Below are 27,819 nucleotides of genomic sequence, written 5' to 3'. Positions count from 1 at the left end.
AAAGAAAGAAATATGGGGCACTATAGCACAAGCTAATTCTTGTAAGTTGTTTATTGTGAGAATCTGATTTTTCAACGGTCTTTCTTAGAAAATGGTATTTAGGGGGGTCGGGCGGTGGTGCAGTGGGTTAAGCGCATGTGTCGCAAAGCGCAAGGACCGGCGTAAGGATCCCGGTTCGAGCCCCCGGCTCCCCACCTGCAGGGGAGTCGCTTCACAAGCGGTGAAGCAGGTCTGCAGGTGTCTTTCTCTCCCCCTGTCTTCCCCTCCTTTCTCCATTTCTTTCTGTCCTATCCAACAACGAACAACATCAACAATGGCAATAATAATAACTACAACGAGGCTATAGCAACAAGGGTAACAAAAAGGAGGGAAAAATGGCCTCCAGGAGCGGTGGATTCATGGTGCAGGCACTGAGCCCAGCAATAATCTTGGAGGAAAAAGAAAAAAAAGAAATAAAATGGTATTTAGAAGTATTTCAGAGAATCTATCTATACACTCATCCAAGTTCATTTACTCCACAAAAATTAGTTTAATCATATTAAAAGCAACTCACCTGGCTGAGCAATCTCTGGGGGCATCACCTGTGCCAAATGGTCCACCTCTGCTCTGTTCCCAGTCACTTCACTGCTGCCAAACTTAGGTGTCCTAAGTCTTTGAGAAAGATGATCAGAAGAGATAGAAAGTCCTAGAACATGTAATAAAACCATTTCAGACCAAAATGTTCTTTCACTCCCTTTTTATATAACTAGAAAAAACAATGAAAATTCTACCTCCTCCTAGTCTCTTTTCTTGTAAAATGACATCTGTTAATATGAATCCTTGGATAAGGATAATGGGAAGGTGGCTCAGTGGGTAGGTAAAGCCACATCCTCCACGTATGAGGGCCCAGGTTTGATTGTTGGTACATGATAGCACTGAAGACAGAAATGCACAGACCTTCACAGGAGGTGGAGAGATGCTTAGTGTCACACTCTCTCCAAAATGTAAAACAAAAAATTGGGCCAGTGGGGTTTAGTGGTATCGCATGTGCACAAGGCCCTGGATTCAACTCTCAATACTACATTAAAACAAAACAAACAAAACACAGGCACTGAGCCCCAGTGATAACCCTGAAGGCAAAAAAAGGGGGGGACAATTAGAGCTCAGACTCATTTCCTCATTCTGCACAGGTATGAAACTGTTAACACCCCCTCCTCCACACTATCAATATCAGAAAATTAGAGGTTATCGCCCTCCAAAAGGTGAAACAAGGCCTCTAGTTCAGAGGACAAAATGAATTAAAAGATAAAGAAAATAAAGAGATTAAGTACATATTCAGAAATAAATCTGTTTAGACACACAATTACTCACATATCTCCTTTGGTTCCATAAAGGCTAGAAGTCAAAACTATTATTATTTTAAAAGTGTTTTATTTATTTATTGAGGGAAAAGAGAGAATCAACTAGAGCATTAGTCTGGAACATGCAATGCTGGAGATCAAATTTGGGACCTCCTGCTTGAGAACCCAATGCTTTGTGCACTGTACCACCTCCCCAACCATGACAGTCAGAATTATACATGGCTATTAAAAAAGCAAGTCAGCATCCCGGCTGATGTACAATGGGGAAGTACAGGATATGCAGATGTAAGGTCCTGAATTTGATCCTCAGAATTGTATACGCCGGGTTGATGTTCTGGTTCTGTCTCTTTTTTATTTTAATATAAAAAAATAAAAACAGTAAATCATAAAGATGATTTACTATTCCACCAAACCATTCTTCTTTCCCTCCCTCCCTCCCTCCCCTCCTTCCTTCCTTCCTTCCTTCCTGCCTGCCTGCCTCCATGGCTATTGCTGGGGCTCGGTGCCTATGAATCCACTGCTCCTGGAGGCTATTTTTCCCATTTTGTTGCCCTTGTTGTTGTTACTGTTATTGTTGCCATTGCTGCTGCTATTGTTAGATAGGACAGAAAAATTGAGGGGCGGGGGAAGACAGACACCTGTAGACTTGCTTCATTGCTTGTGAAGTGACACCCCCCACACACAGGTGGGGAGCCAGGGGCTTGAACCAGGATCCTTGCACCAGTCCTTGTGCTTTGTGCCATGTGCACTTAACCCTCTGTGCTACCACTCAGCCCCCCAAAAAGCATTTTAAATGAGTAAATTAGTATTATTTATTACAGTTCAAAAAGATCTGAGCAAGATTTTATTTTAAATGATATTAATAAATTAATGAACGTCATTAAAAAGTATTTATGGGGTCAGGGAAATAAAGTGCTTTATATAGTAGACTCTAATGCCTGAGACTCAAAAGCACCAAGGTCGAATCAGTGATACCACCATAAGCCACAGCAGAGGTGTGCTCTAGTAAAATAAAATAAAAAAGTGAAAATAAATTATTACATATATGTGAACCAGAACTTCATTCTGGCATGTGTGTGCTGGGGATCAAACTCAAGGCAAGTCCTGTGCTCTACTGCTAAGTCATCTCTGTGGCTACTGTAGCAGTGCTGTGGTGTCTCTCTTCTGCCTCTCACCCTCTATTAAAAGAGAGAGAGGGGTATGCCAGAATTAGTGGAATCTTACAAAGATGAAAACGTTGGCAGGAAAAACAAAAGTAAAATAAAGCAAACTTTGGTAGATGGTGTGGTGATTTACATATACCAGGTATGTCTATGAAATTTCATCCTGAAATCTTATACTTTTGTAAAACTCCTGTTAATTCACTAGTTAAGAAAAAAAAAATAAAAATAATAAAACACAGAGAAGTATCACTGTTTGACACCCAAGTTTATCTTGCACCTTAAAGTTTAATCCAACTTCTATTTACCCTGGAGAAACGTCACTTAGCGGGGCTGGGTGGTGGAGCACCTAGTTGAGTGCATGTTACAATGTGCAAAGACTCGGGCTTAACCCCCAGTCCCCACTTGCAAGGGGAAAACTTTGTGAGTAGTGAAGCAGGGCTGCAGGTGGTCTCTCTTTTTCTCTCCCTTTCTATCACCCCTTCCATCTCAATTTCTGGCTGTCTTTATCCAATAAATAAATAAAATAAAAGTAATGAAAAAAAGAAAAGTATCACCTAGCTCATCATGATTCCATTATGTCTCCCTGGGGGTCCCATGCCTTACCTAGCAGGATAGTGGGGGGTTAGCAGTAATGACAGGTGTAGAATGACTTAAATACAAAAGAAGGGCTGGGTGGTGAAGTACGCAGTTAAGCACACATTACAGTGCTCAAGGACTCAGGCTCAAGCCCCTGGTCCCTACCTGCAAGGGAGAGGCATCAGGAGCAGTAATGCAGTGCTCTCATTCTCTAACTCCCTCTTCCCTCTTGATTTTCTGTTTCTATCTAATAAATAACTTTATTTTTTTGCCTCCAGGTTTATTGCTGGGGCTCAGTGCCTACACCATGAATCCACTGCTCCTGGGGGCCATTCCCCCCCCTTTTGTTGCCCTTGTTGTTGTAGCCTTGTTGTGATTATTATTGTTAGTGTTGATGTCGTTCGTTGTTGGATAGGACAGAGAGAAATGGAGAGAGGAGGGGAAGACAGAGAGGGGGAGAGAAAGATACCTGCAGACCTGCTTCATCACCTGTGAAGTGACTCCTCTGCAGGTGGGGAGCCGTGGGCTCGAACCAGGATTCTTACGCCAGTCTTTGCGCTTTGCGCCACACCTGGCTTACCCTGCTGCGTTACCAACCAACCCCCCCATAAATAACTTTAAAGCCATGTTAAAAAAAGAAAATACAAAAGAAGTTAGAGATCTATCATGCTGATGTAATTTAATTACTTCCAAGAAAATATAATTTGCATGTGGTTTGTGAACAAACATGTAGTCTTTTTTCCAGAAATCACCATTTCTAGCCATTCACGTGAAAACTATTTTTTTACCTTGTAGACAAGCTCTCATCAAACCCAGATATTTCTCTTAATAATGTCAGCAGAAAAACTAACCTGAGAATGATTTAACAGGGCTTTCGACTCTGAAAAATCCAGCATCAAACACTATTTTATCAACCTCTTTCGGAATTATGGAGTCTGCTGTCTCAGCATGTTCTTTCTGCTTAATTTTCTCTCTCATTGCATTTTTTATGGCAGCCAGGCGATTTCTAGCTGCAATTCTTCCATCATCATCCTGCTTGGGTTTACTTGCTATACCTGAGACAACTTTTTTCTGCAAAGAGAAATCGTGACATTATTAAAGTTACTCATCACCAGTTTGAAGATTAAAAAAAAAAAAAAGATGAGACACATACATAAAGATATCACATATTCATCATCCACATTATATTCTTAGTGTGTGCAAAAATGCTGGGGGTCAAGAGGTCAAGAACCACATTTCTGCTAAGAATTCACTGCTTCACAGTGGAAGAATCAGATTTTTTGTTTAAATTTTTCTGTATTTATTTATTCCCTTTTGTTGCCCTTGTTGTTTTAGTGTTGTAGTTATTATTGTTGTCATCATTGTTGGATAGAACAGAGAGAAATGGAAAGAGGAGGGGAAGACAGAGAGAGGGAGAGAAAGATAGACACCTGCAGACCTGCTTCACCACCTGTGAAGCGACTCCTCTGCAGGTGGGGAGCTAGGGGCTTGAACCAGGATCCTTACACCAGTTCTTGTGCTTTGCGCCACCTGTGCTTTACCTGCTGTGCTACTGCCCGACTACCACAGAATCAGATTTTAAAAGCTGCAGGTAAATATCACTCTAGAGGCTTACGACATGGCAGCCATGGCTCTGTGCTACTTTACTGCCATGGGCCCCAGCTCAGTAAGCAGAGACACAGCCACTGCCACCTCACCAAGCACACCAAGGTCACATGGGAAATGACGTGGGAAGTGTGCAGCTTCACCCACTATAAGCAGAGTGCTTAATGTCTCCATGGACAAGTGATTCCTCAGATTCACCAACAAAATCATAGACACATATCCACACCAAGGGGGAAGAGAAAGGAGCTGAGAAACACGTTGGTTGCCATGAGGAAGATAGTAGCCAAAAGGGGCTAAGATTCCTCCCAGCTCCCGTCTGTATGTAGAATTTTTATTTATTTATTTATTTATTTATTTAGTTAGTTAGTTATTATTGTTGTCATTGTTGGATAGGACAGAGAGAAATGGAGAGAGGAGGGGAAGACAGAGAGGAGGAGAGAAAGACAGACACCTGCAGACCTGCTTCACAGCCTGTGAATCGACTCCCCTGCAGGTGGGGAGCCAGGCCTTGAACCAGGATCCTAGAACCAGGATTCTACCGCTCCTTGCGCTTTGCACCACCTGCGCTTAACCCGCTGCGCTACAGCCCAAATCCCTAGAATTTTTTTTTTAATTTCTTTATTGGGGAATTAATGTTTTACCTTTGACAGTAAATATAATAGTTTGTACGTTACAACTATTGTATACTGTATGTAAAATGTTTTTGAGGGAAAAAAATCATGTTGGAGATAAACTCAGAGGATTACAGAACACAAGAGTATACTTAATCTTCAGAGGCATCAAGAAATGCTTATAAGTAGTAGCTAAGCTGAAATCATATTTGGGCCGAAAGATGGGTTGGGAAAGGCCTGGGAGGGAAGAATAGCATGCCTACCAAATCAGAAGTGAAGGAAAGCTAGAGGAGTTGGTAAGAGACAAGCCAGCAGCTAGATTATAAAGTCCCTTATAGGTAATCACTTGAAGGAGCTACGCTTACACAAAGCACAAAGGAACAGAGTAGAGATGATTTTTAATCAGGTGATTAATTGAATTGTGTTTTGGGTCACTGTGACTATAGTCACAGAATGGCTGGAAGGTTACAAGTTAGATAGGAAGGAAAACTCCTGCAACAGTATAGGGAAAAGATAACGGCAGTTATTCCATTGAGAAGAAATGGAAAAAAAAATGAGAACACTGAAGACATATTTAAGAGGTCAAAATGAGAGGACTCAACAGTTATTGGCTGTGAAGTGGAGACAGTGATAGCAAAAAGCAAAGAACCAAAGAAGATACCCATGTTTTGATCTTGTATACCTTTGCATGATGCTCCCATGTGGTAACTAGGGGTTCAAACCCAGGTCTTTGTGCATGGTGAAAGTATGCAGTCTACTGGGCGAGCTACCAGACTTGTAAATATGTCTAAGCACTGATGGTAAAGAGGGAAAAGGACAAAACAAAGCTAAGTGAAAGAGGAGACAAAGAATAAGAAGTAGGAGAGACTGTAAGTACTAAGTATCACAGTGGAAGTCGGGTGGTAGTGCAGCGGGTTAAGTGCAGGTGGCACAAAGCACAAGCACCAGCATAAGGATCCCGGTTTGAGGCCCGGCTCTCCACATGCAGGGGAGTCACTTCACAGGCTATGAAGCAGGTCTGCAGGTGTCTTTCTCTCCCCCTTCTGTCTTCCCCTCCTCTCTCCATTTCTCTCTGTCCTATCCAACAATGATGACTTCAATAACAATAACTACAACAATAAGACAAGGGCAACAAAAGGGAATGAATAAATATTTTTTAAAAAGTATCACAGTGAAATACATTATACTTATTTGTTCAAGCTTAATGCAATTCATAAAGTAGGAAGAGAGAGACACCTGGTGGTAAGGGGCAGAATTACAAGGTTCTGATAATAGCATCACTGATTCATATTTCCAGGACAAAGTCTCTGAGAGAACTATCTACAGTGGTTAGGGGAGAAAGACCTGTCTCTGATATCTGATTACTGTAAAAAATGGCGACTAATCCCTAGCACTGCAAAAACGGTATCATCTGTTTTCCATCTACACCATGCCTCGGCCTCGCGTGAGCTTAATGTGCAGCTTGGCGATACGAGAATCCGGCATGAAGCCCAACCAGTCTATCTTGGCGTTACTCTCGATCGCACTCTGTCATTTCACAAACATCTCATAAAAACTGCAGCAAAGGTGGGCGCGAGGAATAACATCATTGCAAGACTGGCCAGCTCCTCATGGGGCGCGAGCGCTTCCACACTACGATCATCCTCTCTGGCATTATGCTATTCCACTGCAGAATACTGTGCCCCAGTATGGTTCCGTAGGCCCCATGTCCACTTGGTCTATTCCAAATTATATTCCTCCATGAGGATAATTTCTGGAACCATCCGTTCCACCCCGGTTCCATGGCTGCCAGTTCTTAGCAACATCGCCCCACCAGATATTCGTCGGGATGCGGCATCATCTAAGTTCATTTCCCACGTCTATGCTCGACCGGACCTGCCAATATACGCGGATATCTTCGCCCACCCTGTCCAACGCTTGACGTCTCGTCACCCAATCTGGTCCCCTACGCCTACACTGAACTTCTCTGTTCCAGACTCTTGGAAACAGAGTTGGCAGTCAGCTGAGGTAAAGAACAAACACCTCATCACAGACCCCTGCAAGCGTCAACCCGGCTTTGACCTAGCACGTTATGATTGGGCCCTCTTCAATCACTATCGAACAGGCCATGGCCGGTGCGCCGCTATGTTCCATCGCTGGGGAGCCAGAGACGACCCGAACTGCCCCTGCAGCTACAGACAGACTATGACCCACATAGTCAACAACTGCCACCTCTCCAGATTCAAAGGAGGTCTCGAAACTTTACATCAGGCTCAACCTGACGCTGTTGACTGGCTACGGAAGAAGGGCAAACGCTAGAAGAAGAAGGGTGATGAGGAGCAACAGTGCTCAGATTTGCATGCCTGGGGCTTCAGAAGTCATAGGTTCAACCCCCAGCATTGTCATATACCTTATCTGAGCAGTATTTTGGTATCTTTCTCACAAGTATAAAGCTTTAGAGGAGGAGAAAGAGAAGAATTGATCCACAGTAGTTTCAAAATATTTAAGCATCTTCAACATTTAGTAGATTTGAAATTCATCCAATTTCATCATTTTTCTCAAGGTCCCTCTGATAAGCCTTCATTATCAAAAGCATTCAGAACAGTGAAATCACACATGTGCAAGGCCCTGTTTCCATCAAAAACCCAAAGAAAACACTGATAATTCTCTATGTGGTTTTGGAGTCTTCACCTGAACCAGACTTTGAGTTCAACACGTTAAGTAGAAAAAATTAGCACAACTACAGAAGAATGAAGTCTACTACGTTAACAAAGCAAATTTATAAGAGAAAAACAGCAAGTTTACAAAACAATATAGGAAAGAAGTTTAAGGAGATATTGTTCCACTTTTCTATCTAAACATTTTAAAATTTTCACAGGGCTGGGGAGATAGCATAATGGTTATGCAAAAAGCCTTTCATGCCTGAAGCACCAAAGGTCTCAGGTTCAATCCCCAGTACCACATTAAGCCAGCGCTGAGCAGTAAAAAACAAACAAACAAAACCTTAAAAAAAAAAAAGTATAAAAATTTTTAAATTTTCAAACATATTTTATTGTTATTTTTAATATCTTATTTACTTGGGATAGAGACAGAGAAATTGACAGAAAAGGAGGAGATACAGAAGAAAGACACCTGCAACACTGTTTCACAGTTTATGAAACTTCCCTCCTCCAGGTAGGGACCAGGGACTTGAATGTGGGTCCTTGTGCACTGTAGTGCATGCACTCTACCAGATATACCACTGCCCAACCCTTGAAACATTTTTTAAAATACACAAGGCATAGAGGTGGCATAGTTCACTAAGAACACAGATTCTTATAGAACAGGATATGAAAGTCTGACCTAAAACCCAGCTCCACTGGGACAAGTGATTTAATGTCTCAGAGTTTCAGACTCTCCAGCTATAAAATGAAGTAACTGCACCACTCTTGAGAATATTAAATGAGTTAACACATGTGAGTTACTTGGAACAAGATTTGGCACATATTAAACATTATACTAGGGGTGGGGAATGTTTAGTTCTTGAAATCCGGACCTGTTAACTAAGTCAGACTCAAAATTCAACAAATCTAGGAGTTTCTGTATGTGTTTTTTTTCATAGTACTTTTTAAAAATATTTTTTAAAAATTTTACTTATTTGATAAGACAGAGAAACTGAAAAGCGGAGACACTTATAGCACTGCTTAGCACTAGTGAAGCTTCCCCCCTGCAAGTGGGGACTGGGGGTCTGAACCTGGTTCCTTATACATGGTAATGTGAGCATTAAACAAGGTGCACTACTACCCGGTAACCTAAGTGCTAATTTTTAAGTTGATAATTTTTATGGCCCATGAATGATGTTGTAAATATCCAAATCATTCTTGGTAGACAAAAGGTTTCCTACTGCTATATTACACAAATTATTTACTACTATTTTTTTAAAACATTTTTTAAGGTTTTTTTGTTTGTTATCTTTATTTACTTATTGGATAGAGAAAGCCAGAAATTGGGGGGGGGGTGATAGAGAGAGACACCTGCAGCCCTGCTTCACCACTCGTGAAGCTTCCCCCCCTGCAGGTGGGGACCGGGTGCTTAAACCCGGGTCTTTGCGCATTGTAACATCTGCGCTCAACCAGGTGCGCCACCACCTTGCCCCTATTTACTACTACCATTATTATTTAAAACAAATGTGTGAGCACAGTTATAAAAATACAGCAAACATCAGGTACTCTATTTAGTAACTTACAAACCTTCTGGGTGACACATTTTAATCATAGTCCTTCACCTTCCTCCCTCCATATTAAAGTAACCATACTAAATTTTGTTGAACATTTCCTTATTCTTTCTTCAAAGACAATCAGAACATTGCAATATATGAAGCTTATTTTGTGAAATAATGAATATGAAGCTATGTCTTTAAAAATAGAAAAAAAAAAAAAAAAAAACCACAGCAGAAAAATCTGTGTGAGAAATTTGGATATTAAATCTTACCCGAAAGACTTTTTTGCTTGTGTTATTACTTTGCCATCCAGATTCCTCAAGTTTGGTCAGATTGTTAAATTTTTGTTTTACATCTTCTATCTGTTAGTAAGTAAAGCATAAATTTATTAGATTAATACTATTCACATTAAAATTATACCAGTAAACTGGAAATGTTATGCATGTACAAACTATTGTATTTTACTGTCAACGGTATTAATCCCCTAATGAAGAGATTTTAAAAAATTACACTACTAAGTTAAAACTTAAAAAATATTGAGTCGGGAGTCGGGCTGTAACGCAGCGGGTTAAGCGCAGGTGGCGCAAAGCACAAGGACCGGCATAAGGATCCCGGTTCGAACCCCGGCTCCCCACCTGCAGGGGGGTTGCTTCACAGGCGGTGAAGCAGGTCTGCAGGTGTCTATCTTTCTCTCCTCCTCTCTGTTTGCCCCTCCTCTCTCCATTTCTCTCTGTCCTATCCAACAACGACAACGACAACAACAATAATAACTACAACAATAAAACAACAAGGGCAACAAAAGGGAATAAGTAAATAAAATAAATATTTAAAAAAAAAATACTGAGTCCACAACTATGGATAGCTAATCTTTGACAAAGGTGCCCAGAACATTAAATGGAGAAAGAAGTCTCTCTTCAACAAATGGTGTTGGAAAAATTGGGTTGAAACATGCAGAAGAATGAAACTGAACCACTATAGTTCACCAAACACAAAAGTAAATTCCGAATGCATCAAGGATTTGGATGTTAGACCAGAAGCTATCAAATACTTGTAGGATAATATTGGCAGAACTCTTTTCCACCTAAATTTTAAAGGCATCTTCAATGATACTAATCCAGTTATAAAGAAGACTAAAACAAAAATAAGCCAATGGGTCTACATCAAATTAAAAAGTTTCTGCACAGCAAAAGATACCACCACCCAAACAAAGAGACCCTTTACAGAATGGGAGAAGATGTTTACATGCCATACATGAGACAAGAGGCTAATAACCAAAACATATAAAGAGCTCACCAAACTTAGCAACAACAACAACAACAAATGACCCCATCCAAAAATGGGGAGAGGATATGAACAGAATATTCATTAAAGGAGATCCAAAAGGCCAAAAAACATATGGAAAAGTGCTCCAAGTCTTTGAGAAATGCAAATCAAGACAACAATGAGATACCACTTCACTCTTGTGAGAATATCATACATCAGAAAGGGTAGCAGCAACAAATGTTGCAGGTGTATTTCTGTCTCACTCCTCTATCACCCTTACCCTACCCTCTTGATTTCTGGCTGTCTCCAATAAACAAATAAAAAAAATAATAATAATAATAAAATCCATGTGACACTATTGGCTAGGCATTTACTTAAAGGACACTTGGCACTAATTCGAAGGGACAAACACACTCCTATGTTCATAGCTGCATTATTCACAATAGTCAAAGGTTGGAAACAGCTTAAATGCCCATCAACAGACAACTGGCTAAAGAAGTTGTGGGATATATACTGATCATTGGAAATTAAGATTATCTTAAATGCTTTTGTTCCCTAAATTAAACAATGAGAACAATCTCCCTCCCTTTTAAAAAAATATTTACTTATTTCTTCCCTTTTTGTTGCCCTTGTTTTATTGTTGTAGTTATTGTTGTTTTTATTGATGTTGTCATTGGATAGGACAGAGAGAAATGGAGAGAGGAGGGGAAGACAGAGAGGAGGAGAGAAAGATAGACACCTGCAGACCTGCTTCACAGCCTGTGAAGCAACACCCGTGTAGGTGGGGAGCCAGGGGCTTGAACCAGGATCTTTACGCTGGTCCTTGCACTTGGCACCACCTGCGCTTAACCTGCTTCGCTACCGCCTGACTCCCTTTATTCTAGTTTTTATCACTATCCATACTGAAGAACATATCTGTTGCTTTTAAGTTTTAGCAATTATAAAGCTGCAGTATACATCTATGTACATATTTTTGTGAGGATATATGTTTTAATTCATTTGGGAAAATACCAAGATATTTAATTGCTGAGTTGTGTTAACAGGAGTATCTTTAGTTTTATAAGAAATGACCAAACTATCTTCCAAAGTGGCTGTGTACCATTTTACATTTCCACCTGAAATCCTGGAGATATAAAATGGTACACAGCACTTTGGAAGATAATTTGGCCCTTTTAAAACTAAACACACTCCTACCATACAATCTTCAACAGCCTTGGGCATCATCTGTGATTTGATTTTTTGCCATTCTAATAGGTATAAGGTGGCATTTCATTGCTCTTTGAAAACTGGCAGCTGCTTAACGATGTGTGATGCTCAGCATCAGATCTTTTTGTATGCTTACTTGCCACTTGTACTTTTTTTTTTTTTTATCCAGAGCACTGTTCATCTCTGGTTTATGGTGGTGCAAGAGTCTGAATTTGGGACTTTGGCGCCTCAGACACGAGAGACTCTTTGCATAACCATTATGCTATCTACCCTTGCCCACCTGTACATTTTTCTTTTTGGTGAGGTGTCTACTCAGGTGTCTTGCCCATTTTTTAATCAGGATGTGAGGTTTTTTAAAAATATTTATTTATTATTGGATAGAGACAGAGAGAAATTGAGAGGGGTGGGGGAGACAGAGAGAGAGAGACAGAGAGACACTTGCAGCCCTGCTTCACCATTCGTGCTTTTCCTCCTGCAGGTGGGGACCAGGGGCTTGAACCCAGGTCCTTGCGCACTATAATATGTGCACTGAATCAGGTGCACCACCACCTGACCCCCAAGTTTTGTTTGTTTTTTTTTTTTTTTTAGGACAGAAAGAAATGAAGAGAGGAAGGGAAGACAGAGGGGAAGAGAAAGATAGACACCTGCAAACCTGCTTCTTCACTGCTTCCCTCTGCAGGTGGAGAGCTGGGGGCTCAAACTAGGATCCTTACTCCAGTCCTTGCACTTCACACCATGTGCGCTTAACCCGCTGCGCTACCACCCAGCCCCCAGGATGTGAGTTTTCTTACTGGTGAACTTTAGGTGTTCATTCATATTTTGGAGAATCAGATGACTTTTGCAAATGTTTTCTCTCAGTCTGTGGCTTGCACTCTCATTTTCTGGGCACAATCTTCATTTTAAAAGATTGAAATAATACAGTGGATTAATATACTAGAGTGATCCCAATTCTTCTGATATTTCCAGTTTCCTCCACAGAAAATAGTAACTGTTGACAGTTTTGTAAACAAGCTTCAAGTTTGCTTTATTTATTTATTATTGAATAGAGAAAGAATTTGAGAGGGGGAGAGGAGATAGAAAAAGAGACAGAGAAACACCTGTAGCGCTACTTCACCACTCATGAAGCTTTCCTCCTCTAAGGGAGGACCAGAGGCTTGAACCCAGGTCCTTGTGCACTGTAATATGTGTGCTTAACCAAGGGTCAGCTTCAAGTGTGCTTTTTATACACTTAATAATGTACTATCTAGGGGTCCCGGTGGTGACACATCTGGTTGAGCACACATGTTACAATGCACAAAGATCCAGGTTCAAGCCCCTAGTCCCCATCTGCAGAGGAATAGCTTTGTAAGTGGTGAAGCAGGGCTGCATGTGTCTCTGTGTTTCTCTCCCTCTCTCCCTCCCCCTCCCTTTTGATTTCTGGCTATCTTTATCACGCTCAACCTCTCTTAAAAAATGTTGGCATTTTTTATTGATATTGGCACCAGGACACAGCTCAGCAGATAAAGCATATGTCTTGCTCAGTGTAAGCTGTAAGTTCAATCCCCAGCACCACATGAAAGTTATCAAGTCATCATGGAAGTTTATCAAGTGCTTTGGTGTTTCTCCCTTTCTCTTTCCCTCCTCTAAGTATATAAAATAAAATGAGTCAGAAGGGCTGTTCAGAAGTGTAGTATTAGGCAAACAATGACTGTAACCTGTGGATACTCAAAAAGACCTCTTAATACATTCTAAAAAAAAAAAAAAATCACAGCATAAAAAATTTTAAAATTTAGTTTCACCAAAATTTAAAACATTTACAGTTCAAAAGAAAAGTTAAAAGACAGGGGACCTGGTGGTGGCACACCAGGTTAAGTGCACACACAAGGATCCTAGTTTGAGCCCGGCTCCTTGTTTACAAGCAGGTTTGCAGGTGTACTTCATTTTTTCTCCCTCTAAATCTCCCCTCTCCCCCCTCAATTTCTTTCTGTCCTATCCAGTAAAAAAAATGGGAAAAATGGCCACCAGGAGCAGTGGACTTTTAGTGCCAGCGCTGAGTACCAGCAATAATCCTGGAGTCAAAAAAAAAAAAAAAGACAATTTGAAAGGAAATATTTGCAAGTGCTATACTTATCCTTACTAGTCAACAATTTCATTTTTTCTTCTTTTTTTGCCTCCAGGTTTATTGCTGGGGCTCAGTGCCTGTACCATGAATCCACTGCTCCTGGAGGCTATTTTTTCCCTTTTGTTGCCCTTGTTGTTTTATCATTGTTGTGGTTATTATTATTATTGTTGTTATTGATGTCGTTGTTGCTGGACAGAGAGAAATGGAGAGAGAAGGGGAAGACAGAGGGGGAGAGAAAGATAGACACCTGCAGACCTGTTTCACCATTTGTGAAGATACTTCCCTCTGCAGGTGGGGAGCTGGGGGCTCAAACCAGGATCCTTACTCCAGTCCTTGCGCTTTGCGCCATGTGCACTTAAACCGCTATGCTACCGCCCGGCCCCCAACAATTTCATTTTTAAAAGTTCAAAAACAGACAAAAATATTTGAATAGATTTTCCCTCAAAGAAAACATGAATGACTGACTATACAGTATCCAGGTAAGCTATCTAGCACCTTATCCCTCTCTCCTACAAGTATCTGCACAACAGTTACAAATAATCATATACTGTTCTCTGTATCTTTACCTTTAGGCTATACTGCCAGGAGAGGAACTATCTACTGTCTCTAATTAAGGATGGTTTTCTTCTTTTAGCCAGCAGGGGACACTTTACATGAGCAGTGAGGGAGGAAAGGGACACCCCCCTACTCAGCTGAATCAATGCTGGTGGTGATTAGTGGGGTGAGAGAAATTGCAGCCAGGTCAAGCTCACATTATTGTGCTGCTCTTTGCTTAGTTTCTTACATATCTCCTAGGGCCTCCGGGCTTCCACTCCAGTCTAATTCATTACTTCGTAGCTTACTATACACCTCCATCACATTCCTTTAGTACCTTTCTGGAGGAACTGGTCCTACTTCTTCCCTTTCAGGGTTTAGTCCTAATTTTTATGAAGCACAGCCCCACTTAGCTTCCTAAGAAAAGGTGCATGGAAGGTAAAGGGCAAGACTGTGTCTGAAACATGCCTTTCCACCCTCACACTTGACTGGGAATATAATTCCTGGTCAGAAGTTATTTCTCCTCAGAAATTTGAGAACATTTTTCTTCTAACCTTCAATCTTGCTGCTAAGAAATTTAAGGCTTCTGTTTCTTGAGGCTTTGTATAGAACTCTTTTTCCTCACTGAAAGTTTTTAGATTCTTCTTTTCATTCCAAGGTTTGTATAATTATATATAGTGATTCGTACAAGTATGGGTCCTTCAATTTGGCATTTGGGTCCTGCAGTTCTGGGGGAAAACTATCTGAACCATTTCAATGATTATTTCTTCTCTAGTAATTTTTCTGGAGTTCCCATTGTTTGGATATTAAATTTAATTTAATATCGCTTAATTTATGTCCACCTGGGTTTTTTTTTATTTGTTTGTTTTGTTTTTGGTGCAGTGGGACTTCCTGCCTGCAAAATTCTACCACTTCTGGCAGAATCTCTCTTTTTCCTCTTAATTTAAGGTACAGAGATTATGATGGCACCTACTATCAGAGTGCTCCCATGTGATGTGATGCTGGGGGGGGGACTTGAACTTGAGTCCTAGTGCAGTATACTGTATATGCTCCCAGGCAGGGAATCTTCTATCCCTCCACTTAACTTTTATAACCAATCTTTCCTTATTATCATCTCTATTTGGGGGGCTATCAAAGCTTCATAATCTATCTTTCCAGTAATTCCAATATTTCTTCTTTCATAGTCCTTAATTTCAGAAAGCTATTTTAAGTGTTCACTGATGTTATTTTATTCTTTTTAAAAATTTTTATTTATAAAAAGGAAACACTGACAAAAACCACAGGATAAACGGAGTACAACTCCACATAATTCCCATGACCAGAACTCCATATCCCACTGCCTCCCCTGATAGCTTTCCTATTCTTTATCCCTCTGGAAGTATGGACCCAGGGTCATTATGGGGTGCAGAAGGTGGAAGGTCTGGCTTCTGATGTTATTTTCTGATAGTTCTTCTTATGTGGCAGATGAAATGTCTACACACACACACACACCACCCGCCACAATTATTAGTGATTATATATAATAGTTCTTTTCAAGGTAACAGGAACAGTTCATCAGCTAGGATACCCCCTTCTCAAGCATGCAGTCCAGGTTCAAACCCCAGCACCACATGGATGTCCTACGGCACTGGGGCAGATGTACTGTGACAACTTTTTCTCTCTCCCTCTCTGAAAAAAATGGCCTAGGAGAAGTAAAAGCACACATGTATGTAGCTTTGGCTCATTAAAATATATATATTATATGTATATAATATATATTATTAATTATATATATATTAGAAGCTCTTTTCTTTATCCTCATTTCCCCCATCCAAATGGCATCGTCTAGGTTTGAGCACTTTCTTAAATGTCTCATGATTGTTGGTAGTTGTTTACTTCTAAAATAAGCTCAAAAACCTCTAGTGATCTTTTCCCAAACCTTTCCAGTGATTCCCTCGATCACAGTACTCTTCATATAAGATCAGAATTACAAGTCATGTATGCCATACTAAAAAAGAAAAAGTACAATTTCTTCTGTGACAGAGAACTTACCTTATTTATCACCTCCACAGTATGGAATCAATTAACTACTACCTGAACTGAATCACTCAAGATTAGCTTTACTAGTATTCTCACAGGTAGAATCATGTTAAACACAATCTCAATTTCCAACCTATGATGAAATTATTATCCAGAGGTCCTACAGGTTCCTGTGCTAAATATGAATATACTTGGGCCCTGAGTCAGACTGATATGGTAAACTGTTAATTGTACTTATACAGCTTTTCACGTTTGGGAGTTACTTTGCCCTAACTCAGCTTTCAAGTGCTATTTTCTACTGTGACATTCACCCTCCCAGACAATATATATATTTTAAATTGGAAAGAGATAGTCAGAAAACAAGAGAACAGGGGGAGATAAGAAAGGTAAAGAGACAGAGAGACACCTGCAGCTTCACCACTCACAAAGTTTTCCCCCTGAAGGTGGGGTCTAAGGACTCAAACCTGAGTCCTTGCGCATTGTAACATGTGTGCTCAACCAGGTGTGCCACCACCCAGCCCCCTCTGACAATATTTCTGGCCTACATTCATTCATGTTAGCTATCAAGCTTGATTAAAGATTACTGAAGTTCTAGGCTGCTAGTAATATACTCAAAATAGATACCCTAGCCTGTCCCTACCCAAGGATCCCTATCATTGGTTCTATTTCTGCTTTTTGGTCCCTGTTTATTAAACATTTTGCTCCACTTTATATGTTACTGCCTTTCACCCACCAAGTTACAGATGATCTGATCCTGACCTCCCTAGGCAGATGACCTCACCAATGTGCCCCAGAGCCTCACCTCTCTAGAGACCTATCCCACTAGGGAAACACAGAAACAGGCTGGGGTATGGACCAATGAGCCAACATCCATTTCCAGCAGAGAAGCAATTATAGAAGCCAGAACTCTTCTGCACCCCAAAAATAATTTTGGTCCAGACCCCAAAGAGGGAAATGTTATGGGAAGATGACCAAAGGGCTCTGAATCTCAGTCTCCTCTGGGATGTGGAACTTTGTGACAAGGAACAAAGCTTTGTTGTTGCATCATCACTGAGAGTGAAAAGATTCTGGAGAACACCTGAGGAAGTCAGGCACTGTTTCTCTTATCTGAGAGGGAAGAATAAACAGGAAGGATAACTATGGGATGATTTCACCTATAAATGGAATAGAGAAAATTGAAACAGGGGGTTAGGTGGTGGCACACCTGGTTAAGCACTCACATTACAGAGCACAAGGACCCAGGTTAGAGCCCCTGGTCCCCACCTACAGATGTCTTTCTCTCTGTCTCTATCTTCCCTTTCCCCTGTCAATTTCTCTGTCACTATCCAATAATAAATAAAAATATTTAAATAATAATAATAATTTTAAAAAGAACTGAAACACATAAAATATATATATATATGTATGTATATAGTCAGCCCATAGCTATGACCTTGGGAGTACCATGGCGATTACCATTGAGGATGTGGGGGGAAAAGGGGGCTGGCTACACATAACTGGTTGTGGGAGTGGTGTGGAATTACACCTCTATTATCCAACGCAATGAGTACCACCTCAGCATGCTTCACTTCAGACTGTGTCCAGAGACGTCAGGCATGGATTGTCAACCCTTCACACCCTCATTACTCGGGTAAGACTTTTCCTTTCATAGGATTCTCTAATTCCATTCCAGGTGGTTCACTTCCTAACAAAGTCCCAAAACCTAGATATAGACCAGGTCCCATGAGATAGAGCATATGTTCACATGTATCCATAAATTAGGGCAAAATATATACCTGAAAGCAAAAGTACACAATAGTCTACAGTGAGTCAGTATAAAGTTCCTAATGAAATAGTATCTAATTAGACTTAGACACCCTCCTCACCTACTTCCTATTACAGTTTTCTCACTCACTCCAAAGCTAACCTTATCAAAGCAAGGACTGCAAAAGCTGAATAAGGGCAAGAGACTGGCATACTTTAATGATGACTCTTTAGTCACTATCACGCCACCCCACCAGCTGGGGCCCTAATCGGGGAGTCCTGAAATTCCCAAACAGACATGATGGGCCTAGACCTTGAATAAATCCCTCTCTCCATTGTTACAGGTCATCTCTAACAGCAACAACAAAACAGACCCCTTTTGTGGGTCCCCCATAGGACTTTGCACTCAACTTGGATCAACAACGGTAGAGAATGTTCCATCTACTGTAGGGAGGATGGACAACATACTCTATGCTACACCGAGGAAGATGGGTCCTGAAATTGGAGCAGCTTGGAATGTTCCTACTCATGACCACAGAATGTGAGCTCAGATCTACAGGGATGCAGGGGTAATATAGGCTCCTAAACTGAATATGGGCCCCAGATCAGATCAAATCGATGGGGTTTACAGTCAACAATATTTATACCCCTTTCCCATATTAAGTAGCTATTCTCTTCCCTGATCCAGCTTTCTGGTCCTTTTCCAGCCATGATATCATCTCCCCAGACAATTAACTTGGATCTGCTTGCATATCAGATTTCAGGCTCAGGGGAAAAAAAAAACAAAACACTAGTATAGCCACAGGTCCTTTGGAATATAACTGAAATATGCCTACTAGCTATCTACAAAATGGAGGATCCCCCCCAACTCTTCATCTGCACTATTCCAGCCTTTAGGTCCATGATTGTTCAACAATTTGTTTGGCTTTATGTTAACTCTCTTTTCAACCACCAGGTTCCAGATGCTAGCAGGATGCCAATCAGACTTCCCTGGACAGACGACCCCACCAATGTGTCCTGGAGCTCAGCTTCCCCAAGAACCCCACCCTACTAGGGAAAGAGAGAGGCAGGCTGGGAGTATGGATCAACCAGTCAACACCCATGTTCAGCGGGGAAGCAATTACAGAAGCCAGACCTTCCACCTTCTGTATCCCACAATGACCTTGGGTCCATACTCCCAGAGGGTTAAAGAATAGGAAAGCTATCAGGGCAGGAGATGGGATATGGAGATCTGGTAGTGGGAACTGTGTGGAGTTGTACCACTCTTATCCTATAGTTTTGTCAATGTTTCCTTTTTATAAAAAAAAAAAAAATACACCCCTATTAACTTATAATCTTATAAATCATTATTAAATCACTAATAAAAATATATATGTATTTTCCCTTTTGTTGCCCTTGTTGTTTTATCATTGTTGTGATTATTATTGTTGTTATTATTGCTGTCGTCATTGCTGGATAGGACAGAGAGAAATTGAGAGGAGGGGAAGACAGAGAAGGGGAGAGAAAGGCAGACACCTGCAGATCTGCTTCAACACCTGTGAAGTCACCCCACTGCAGGTGGGGAGCCAGGGGCTTGAACCAGGATCCTTATGCTGGTTCCTGCGCTTCATGCCATGTGCACTTAACCTGGTATGCCCTACTCCCATCAAAATATATTTTTAAAAAATAAAGAAAAAAAAAAGGATAAATTATTCTGACAACCCAGGGGAGTATAGGACCTCCAGCCATAAACTTTAGACAGTACCTTCATAATTTACAATGAAACTGTCTATCTCATTTACTATTCCAAGTACCTAACAGCTACCATTACCCCACTTTATTACTGTTGTCTCATTTTTAAAAATGTTATTATATTAAAAATACTTGTTCACATACCTGAAAGCTAACCATATCCCAAAATCCGTCCAGATCTGTACAGGTAGTCTCCTTCTCACCACGCTTATATTCACAGTTATCAACCAGTCCTTCAAACTGTCTGAACCTTTCTCTCATGAGGAGTCGTGTCTGACCAACTGTTGTGCGAATAAGATCTTTAGCTAAAGAAAATAGGAGAATTTAAAATTTAAAGGACAAAACAAGACTGCAAATCAACCAGCTAATAAGGCCTTGCTCTAAAATCAAATTGTTAAAGCAAAACAAAATAATAAATCCATTATAAAACTTTTGTCACACAAGTGATGAGCATTAGCTTTCTGCTTCAACTCCTCCTAAATGTTAGCAGTATTCGTCTTCATGCGTATTGCTATTTACTGAACAGCATTCCTTGAATTTTATTAAGACTTTAACCTCAAACAATCCACTGTATTGTCCATCAGTAGCTAAGAATAATTCATACTGCTAGTATACAAATAATTTTTTTCTAAATAGTTTCCCCAAATAAGGACTTTTCATAAACTATGTTTCATACTGATTTCAGCAATTTTGAGAAAATATCTGTATAATTAAATGGCAACAAATAAATGTCATTTGTTGTTATATGAAATAGATGAGTGTCTAATGGGTATTAGTCTATATTCTTTTTATTTATGTATTTATTTTTTAGTCTATATTCTAGTAACTTTACTTCTGTGCCAGTCTCATGGCAATATAAATGAACATTATGTTGAATGTGAAAAAACAATGCTACTTTGAATAACAATGGATTACAAAGATGAACAAGAATAGATATATATATTTTTTTGCCTCCAGGGTTATTGCCGGGGCTCAGTGCCTACACCACGAATCCATTGTTCCTGGAGACCATTTTTTCACTTTGTTGCCCTTGTTTTATCATAGTTGTGGTTATTATTATTGTTGTTGTTGTCGTTGGATAGGACGGAGAGAAATCGAGAGAGATGGGTGGGGAGAGAAAGACACCTGTAGACCCGCTTCACCACCTGTGAAGCGACTCTCCTGAAGATGGGGAGCCGGGGGCTTGAACCGGGATCCTTAAACTGGTCTTAACCCACTGTGCTATCGCCCGACCCAAGAATAGATTATTTTATATTTCAGATAAATATAAACATTAAAGAAAAACAAAGCTACGACATAAAATATTTCCTCACCAGTATCTGGAATATCCAGCTGAAGCTTTGTGTCCCACTCAAGGCAGTATGAAGTTAATGTCTCAGTTTCTGACTGGAGCACATTTCTAAAATCATGACAAAGAATGTTACAAATACTTCCCACACCTACCACCAAAGGGTCAACTCCTTCCTGCCTCCTCCATTTAGAAGCCCTGAATCTGCTGCAATAGGCCATAGGTAGTCTAAGTTTCACCCTGTATTTTTTCTCCCCAACTTGTCCTTCTGTTTCTAAAGTTCCACCTATACACAAGGTCATTTTAGGTTTGGATAGAGACAGAGAAAGTGAAAAAGACCACAGCACCAAAGCTTCCTTCAATGTTGGGGGCCAGGCTGGAACCTGGGTCTTGTACCTGGCAGAGTAACGCACTGTCCAAGTGAGCTATTTCACCAGCCCTGCATTTATCTTGATTTGTATTCCACTAATAGTAACTTTGAACATACTTTTTCATATGTCTGTTAACCATCTGAATATCTTCTTGTGTAAAGTCTCTGAGCTCTTTGTCTAATATATGGCATGTCAAAGATCTTTAGTTCAGGGGGCTGGGTGGTGGCGTACCTGGCTGAGTGCACGTTACAATGTACAAGGCCCCAGGTTCAAGCCCCCCAGTCCCCACCTGCGGGGGAAAAGATTTGTGAGTAGTGAAGCAGGGCTACAGGTGTCACTCTGTCTCTCTCCATATTACCCCCTTCCCTCTCAATTTCTGTCTGTCAGTATTCAGTAAATAAATAAAGATAATTAAAAAGGATTTTTTGTTCAGTAGATCATCTTTCATTTTGGTGATGGTTCCTTTTGTTGTATGTAACCTTTCAGTTTGATGTAGTTCCACTGGTTTGTTTTCACTTTTGTTTTCTTTACTGTCATACTTGAGACTTAAGACTTTTCTGAAGCAAGTGTTGTGGAGTGTTCTGCCAGTTTTTGTATGTATTTTATACAGTTTCCAGTCTAACATCCTGTTTTGTTCTTCCACATGTCTCAACCTGATTTTCCTAGCACCAATTATTTAAAACACTTTTTCTCCATCCATCCCTGGTCCCTTTGTTATAAATTACTATCCAAAGCTATGAGGGTCATTTTATTTTTTTAAAGATTTATTTCATGGGGGTAGATAGCATAGTGGTTATGCAAATAGACTCTCATGCCTGCAGCTCCCAAGTCCCAGGTTCAATCCCACACACCACAAGCCAGAGCTGATTTGTGCTCTGGTGTTTTTTTGTTTTTGTTTTTTAAAGGATTTATTTCCCAGAGGGTCAGGAAATGGCACATCTGGCTGACTACACACTTTACAATGTACAATTATTTACCCAGGTTCAAGTCCCCAGTCCCCAACTGCAAGGGGAAAGTGAAGCAGGGCTGCAGGTGTCTTTATCTTCCATTCCCCTCTCTAATTTTCTCTGTCCTGGGGGGGGGGGTGCAAAAAAAAATGTCAGAAAGGCAAAAAAAAAAAAAAAACCAGTTCACAGGGAGTAGTGGATTCCTTGTGCTGGCACCAAGCCCCAGCTTTAATAATGGTGGGGAAAAAATATACAAGAGATTTATTTCTCTGAGACAGTTGGCACAATAGCTCAGTTTGGATAATGCCTACTTTCCCATGCACATAACCCACGTTTGAAACATACATTTGGCAAAGCAGCACATTATCCAAGAGAGCTATTTAGCAGCCTTCCTTAGTACTATTATTTGCTCTGTTACTGTCCATGGAACTAAGACTAACTCAACAAACCAAAAGTAAGTTGAAACTAATAGGTGTAAGTCTGAAATTAAAGTAATAGGGCCTCTAATCCTCTTTACTTACTAGGTTCTGCTTGCCCAAAGGCAGTGCTTTTCAAATGGAACCAATTTTGCTCCCTAAAGGACATTTGGTAATGTCTAATGGTATTTTTTCATTATCACAAATGGAGGTGTGCTACTGACCAAGGATACCATAAGACATACTACAATGTAGATGATGGCTCCCACAAGAAAAAATTTCTAATCTAAAATGTTAACAATGCAAGATTTAAGAAAATCTTGAAGTAAGTCAAGTCTATTCCCCTGTCTCTCTATATGTATCTCTCTCTCTCTCTCTCTCTCTCTCTCTCTCTATATATATATATATATATATATATATATATATATTTCGAGAGAGACACCGAGAAAAATCTTGTTTCCTTGAAAGAATGATTATCAGAGAACAACTTCATCAATGAGGGGAGATTTGAATTAGATCTGGTATTATTTAGTTGAGTGAACTGCTTATTATTTCAGCATCTCAACTGAACAACACAGTGGAGCCATCTAATCTCTAAAGTTCCTTACAGTACTAAAACCTTATGCTGTAAATAATTGAAGAGCCTCTCAAACCTAGAAAAGGCACTCATTTATAATAGAACAGATGAATACTAAAACTGTAGCAATACAGCATTTCTCATCTATTTGATTGGAAGATCTCAATAAAATTGTTAGTAGTGAAATGAAAAGGTTTGAGAATTGCTTGCTAAATTCACTCAAGATGTAGTCATTTCCTGTATAATGTGGAATGCTGAGGCTTTTCCCCAAATGCAGTCTTCTAATCTGTTTTCAAGACCTTTGGAAGATATGGTTGCAGTCCCCAAACAAAATGCTAATTTTCATTCTCTTAGTTGGAGAAACATAATTCTATTTTTACAATTTAATGGCCCAAAAAGGCTTTTTTTTTATCAACTCCTATTATTCTTCTTTCAGAAAATAAGCATAAAGCAACAAGAAGTAAATATCAACTTAGTTTCCTTGTGGGGAAAAATGGTATGAGAAAATAGGAACTCTGGCAGCCAGGCGGTAGCACACCAGGTTAAGCGCACATAGTACAAAGTGCAAGGACCTGAGCAAGAATCCCAGTTCGAGCCCCAGCTCCTCACCTGCAGGAAGAGGTCGCTTTATACAAGCGGTAGAACATGTATGCAGGTGTCTTTCTGTCTCCCTCTATCTCCCCTCTTCTCTCAATTTATCTCTGCTCTATCCACTAAAAAAGGGGGGGGGAGAAGAAAAAATGGCTGCTAGGAGCAGTAGGTTCATAGTGCCAATACTGAGCCCCAGCAATAACCCTGGTGGGGAAAAAAAAAAAAAAAAAAGGAACTCCATACACTCCTGAATGAATATAAATCACGGTTGTTATAAATCTTTTAAAATAATTCAAATTAACTAGAAACAGGTATCCATTAAGTAAATTGTGGAAAACCCATATAACTGGGTGCGATATGACCATGAAACATGTACACACACACACACATACACAAACACCAAGAAGTCCTTTAAATAATAAAACAAAATGTCTCCAATATTTATCACTATGAAAACAAGCTAGTATTCTACTATTTATATATGTACAAAAGAAAAAGCATACTAATTTATGTAGGTCTACATATGTACTATTTATCTTGAAGTATTCCCAAGGCCAGAGTAGCATTTGCTTCTGTAGGAGATTTGAGCTATGGGCTTAGGAGCTAGTTGGGAAGACCACCTACCATATCTTTTCCTGTCTTCTGAATTATCAACCACATGAAAAAGCACTAACATTGAAGGGGGTGGGAGTGGTGGATATTAAATTTAAAACTTTAAATTTTAAAGGCAATTCCCTCCCAGTTCAACTATTAAAGTCACATAAGTTGAATTTTAGTTTTAAGCATTTAGTCACTTATATAAAACTCTTACACTAGGAAAAAATAGTCAAACCTGAAATATGGCACATCGTGTTGTGGTTGACATATCTGAGCTTCATTCATTTCAACTGACAGGACTTCTTTTGTTGGAAGATCATTTGAATGTTTAGTAGTTCCATTTTTATTTAAGCCATGTTCTATGGAATGATGAAAATGTAACAAATTTCAAAGCAGTGATTCTTAAAATGGCATACCACACAAGATATTTTTAATCTTTCAGTTAAAAAAAAAGACATTGGGAGTCGGGCTGTAGCGCAGCGGGTTAAGCGCAGGTGGCGCAAAGCACAAGGACCGGCATAAGGATCCTGGTTCGAACCCCGGCTCCCCACCTGCAGGGGAGTCGCTTCACAGGCGGTGAAGCAGGTCTGCAGGTGTCTGTCTTTCTCTCCCCCTCTGTCTTCCCCTCCTCTCTCCATTTCTCTCTGTCCTATCCAACAACGATGACAACAACAATAATAACAACAATAAAACAACAAGGGCAACAAAAGGGAATAAATAAATAAAATATTTTTTTAAAAATTCTTTAAAAAAAAAAAAAAAGACATTGATTTATTTCATTAGAGGACAGTGAGAGGACCACTCCAGCATGTGTGATAAGAAGGGATCAAATCCCAAACTCAAACTCAGGCATAGAAGTCCTGAGTGTTATCCACTTAGCTAGATCCCTGATCACAACTTTTCAAATTTTTTCAGTGAGTTAAAATCTTTTATTTATGCCTTATTTCATTTTATCAAGAGTGTCTCCCCACAACCCCTACACTGATTACAGCACCATTCACAATAGTGAAAACATGGGATCAACAAGGATATTATTGATGGATGACTAGGTAAAAAAGTTGTAGGAGATATACCCAATATCTGCCGTTTAAAAATTTCATGTTGTTGGGCTGGGGAGACAGCATAATGGTTAAGCAAAATTCTTTTGTGCCTCAGGCTATGAGGCCCTAGGTTCAATCCCCTGTACTTCTATATGCCAGAGCTAAGCAGTCTTCTGATCTGATTCTCTCTGTAGCTCTTATTAAAAATAAAAAAATAAAATATTAAAAATTCACATTGTATCTTTTGGAACAAAATAGATGGAACTGCAGGTAACTATACTTAAGTGAAATAAGACCTTTAATATTCTGTGCCCCTTAGAGATCTTTGGTCCATTCTCCCAGAGTGTAAAGAATAGGGAACCTTAAAATGGAGAGGATGGGATATGGCATGATGGTGGTGGGAATTATATGAATTACACCCCCCTTATCCCACAATCTTGTCAATCATTATAAAATCACCAATAATAAAGAAAGGAAGAAAGAAAGCAAGAAAGAAATTGAAAAGTAAGAAAACACAAAGTAAAGCACACTGAGGTGGGAGGTAGGGTTCAGGCCCTGGAACATGATGTCAGAGGACCTAGAGGAGGTTGAATTGTTATGTGGACAAACTAAGAAATGTTATACATATACAAACTACTATGTTTTAATTTTTGTTACTGTATTTTATTATTGACTATAAACCACTAATGCCCAATAAAATAAATTATAAAAAAAATTTAAAAAAACAAAGAAAGTAATGAGATAAAGATGACTGGACAGTTTCATTCATATGTGAAATATAATAACTAAAATAAATAAGCTTGTATGAAACTGAAAAATTAACCTCAATTAGATTGAAAATTATGGTGGTTATTGGAGGGGATAAAGAAATGTGGAGAAATAGGTAGAGGGGTCTCTGGTGTAGTGGCACAGGAACTTTGGAGGTATTACATATATATATATATATATATATATATATATATATATATACACACACACACACACACATATATGTGCAAAACCGTATTAAAATCTTTTAATATTATAAATTTTAAATCAATAATTTTAAAAATAAAATTAAATACAACATGTCTCAGTAGTCTTCATTTCTTGACATTTATTCCCCCTTATCAGTTTGCATTCCTCATCCAATTTTCCCTCTCTAGATGTCTTTCCTATTTTTAACCCTGAGGTATTACATTCTATATTGTTATATAGTAAAATAGTGCTCTAGACCAACCTCTGATAAATCATAATCTAGGAAAGGAAATAAAAATTTATTAAAAGATATTACCTTTATGGCAACCTGAGAGAGAACTCAAAGAACATTCTAGTGTATTTGAATCTTGATGGATCGTCTTGACTGAGTAACTTTCACATTTTTCTATCAAATTTTCTTTTGTTGCTTCTTGAGTCTTATGACTAAAAAATAATAAGTATACTTCATGAAACATGAATGACATGATTTTTAAACATTTGACTCTTAAAAACCTGGCATCATAGAAATGTTTCCATTTTTTAAAAAGAAGTTTATATAACCAGAGATATAACTTAGTGATGCTTTGCATGGACAAGGCCCTGGGTTTGATCCCTAGCACCAAAATATAGTTTTCTGGAGAACAAAAATGTATGCACCTTTATAGAAGGAATGTCTATCTTTACTAATGTAGTGAGATCCAAAAAATGTTGAAACTCTCTAAGGAAAATATGTATACTTAATAGTCTTAGGTGCTGCTAATCAGTCTCTAATAAATCTGCCACTAATCTTTGCAAACAGTCTTGCTTTAAAGATTCCAATTATTACCCCCCCCCAGGCAACCAAAATAGTTCACTTGGGTAAAGTGCTGTTTTGCCATGTGTGTGACCCAGATTTAAGTCTGGCCCCCACTACACTGAAGGGACCTTTGGCATTACGGTCTTGGTTTCAGTCAGTCAGTCAGTCAG

At 39.6% G+C, this 27,819-nt stretch overlaps 1 protein-coding gene across 4 annotated transcripts in view; it reads right to left on the bottom strand.

The window, feature by feature from the left end:
* Positions 1-27,819, bottom strand: part of DLGAP5 (DLG associated protein 5) — a 59,002-nt gene that overhangs the window by 5,841 nt on the left and 25,342 nt on the right. For 2 of the 4 annotated variants that reach the window (XR_009545330.1, XR_009545331.1), the window contains exons 9-15: positions 27,170-27,297; positions 25,092-25,215; positions 21,383-21,468; positions 20,214-20,374; positions 9,745-9,834; positions 3,931-4,150; positions 554-651 (exon numbers count right to left, since the gene is read on the bottom strand). Coding sequence is in view for 2 of the 4 variants with exons in the window: in XM_060174938.1 (XP_060030921.1) it covers positions 554-685; positions 3,931-4,150; positions 9,745-9,834; positions 20,214-20,374; positions 21,383-21,468; positions 25,092-25,215; positions 27,170-27,297 (941 nt within the window). In the remaining 2 variants the exon portion in view is untranslated. Of the gene's footprint in view, positions 1-553; positions 686-3,930; positions 4,151-9,744; positions 9,835-20,213; positions 20,375-21,382; positions 21,469-25,091; positions 25,216-27,169; positions 27,298-27,819 lie in introns of all 4 variants that reach the window. The other 2 variants (XM_060174938.1, XM_060174939.1) reach the window with 1 other exon arrangement.

Source organism: Erinaceus europaeus, chromosome 16, assembly GCF_950295315.1.
Source record: "Erinaceus europaeus chromosome 16, mEriEur2.1, whole genome shotgun sequence".
Lineage (NCBI taxonomy): Eukaryota > Metazoa > Chordata > Mammalia > Eulipotyphla > Erinaceidae > Erinaceus > Erinaceus europaeus.
This window is presented reverse-complemented; position numbering and strand designations above follow the sequence as displayed.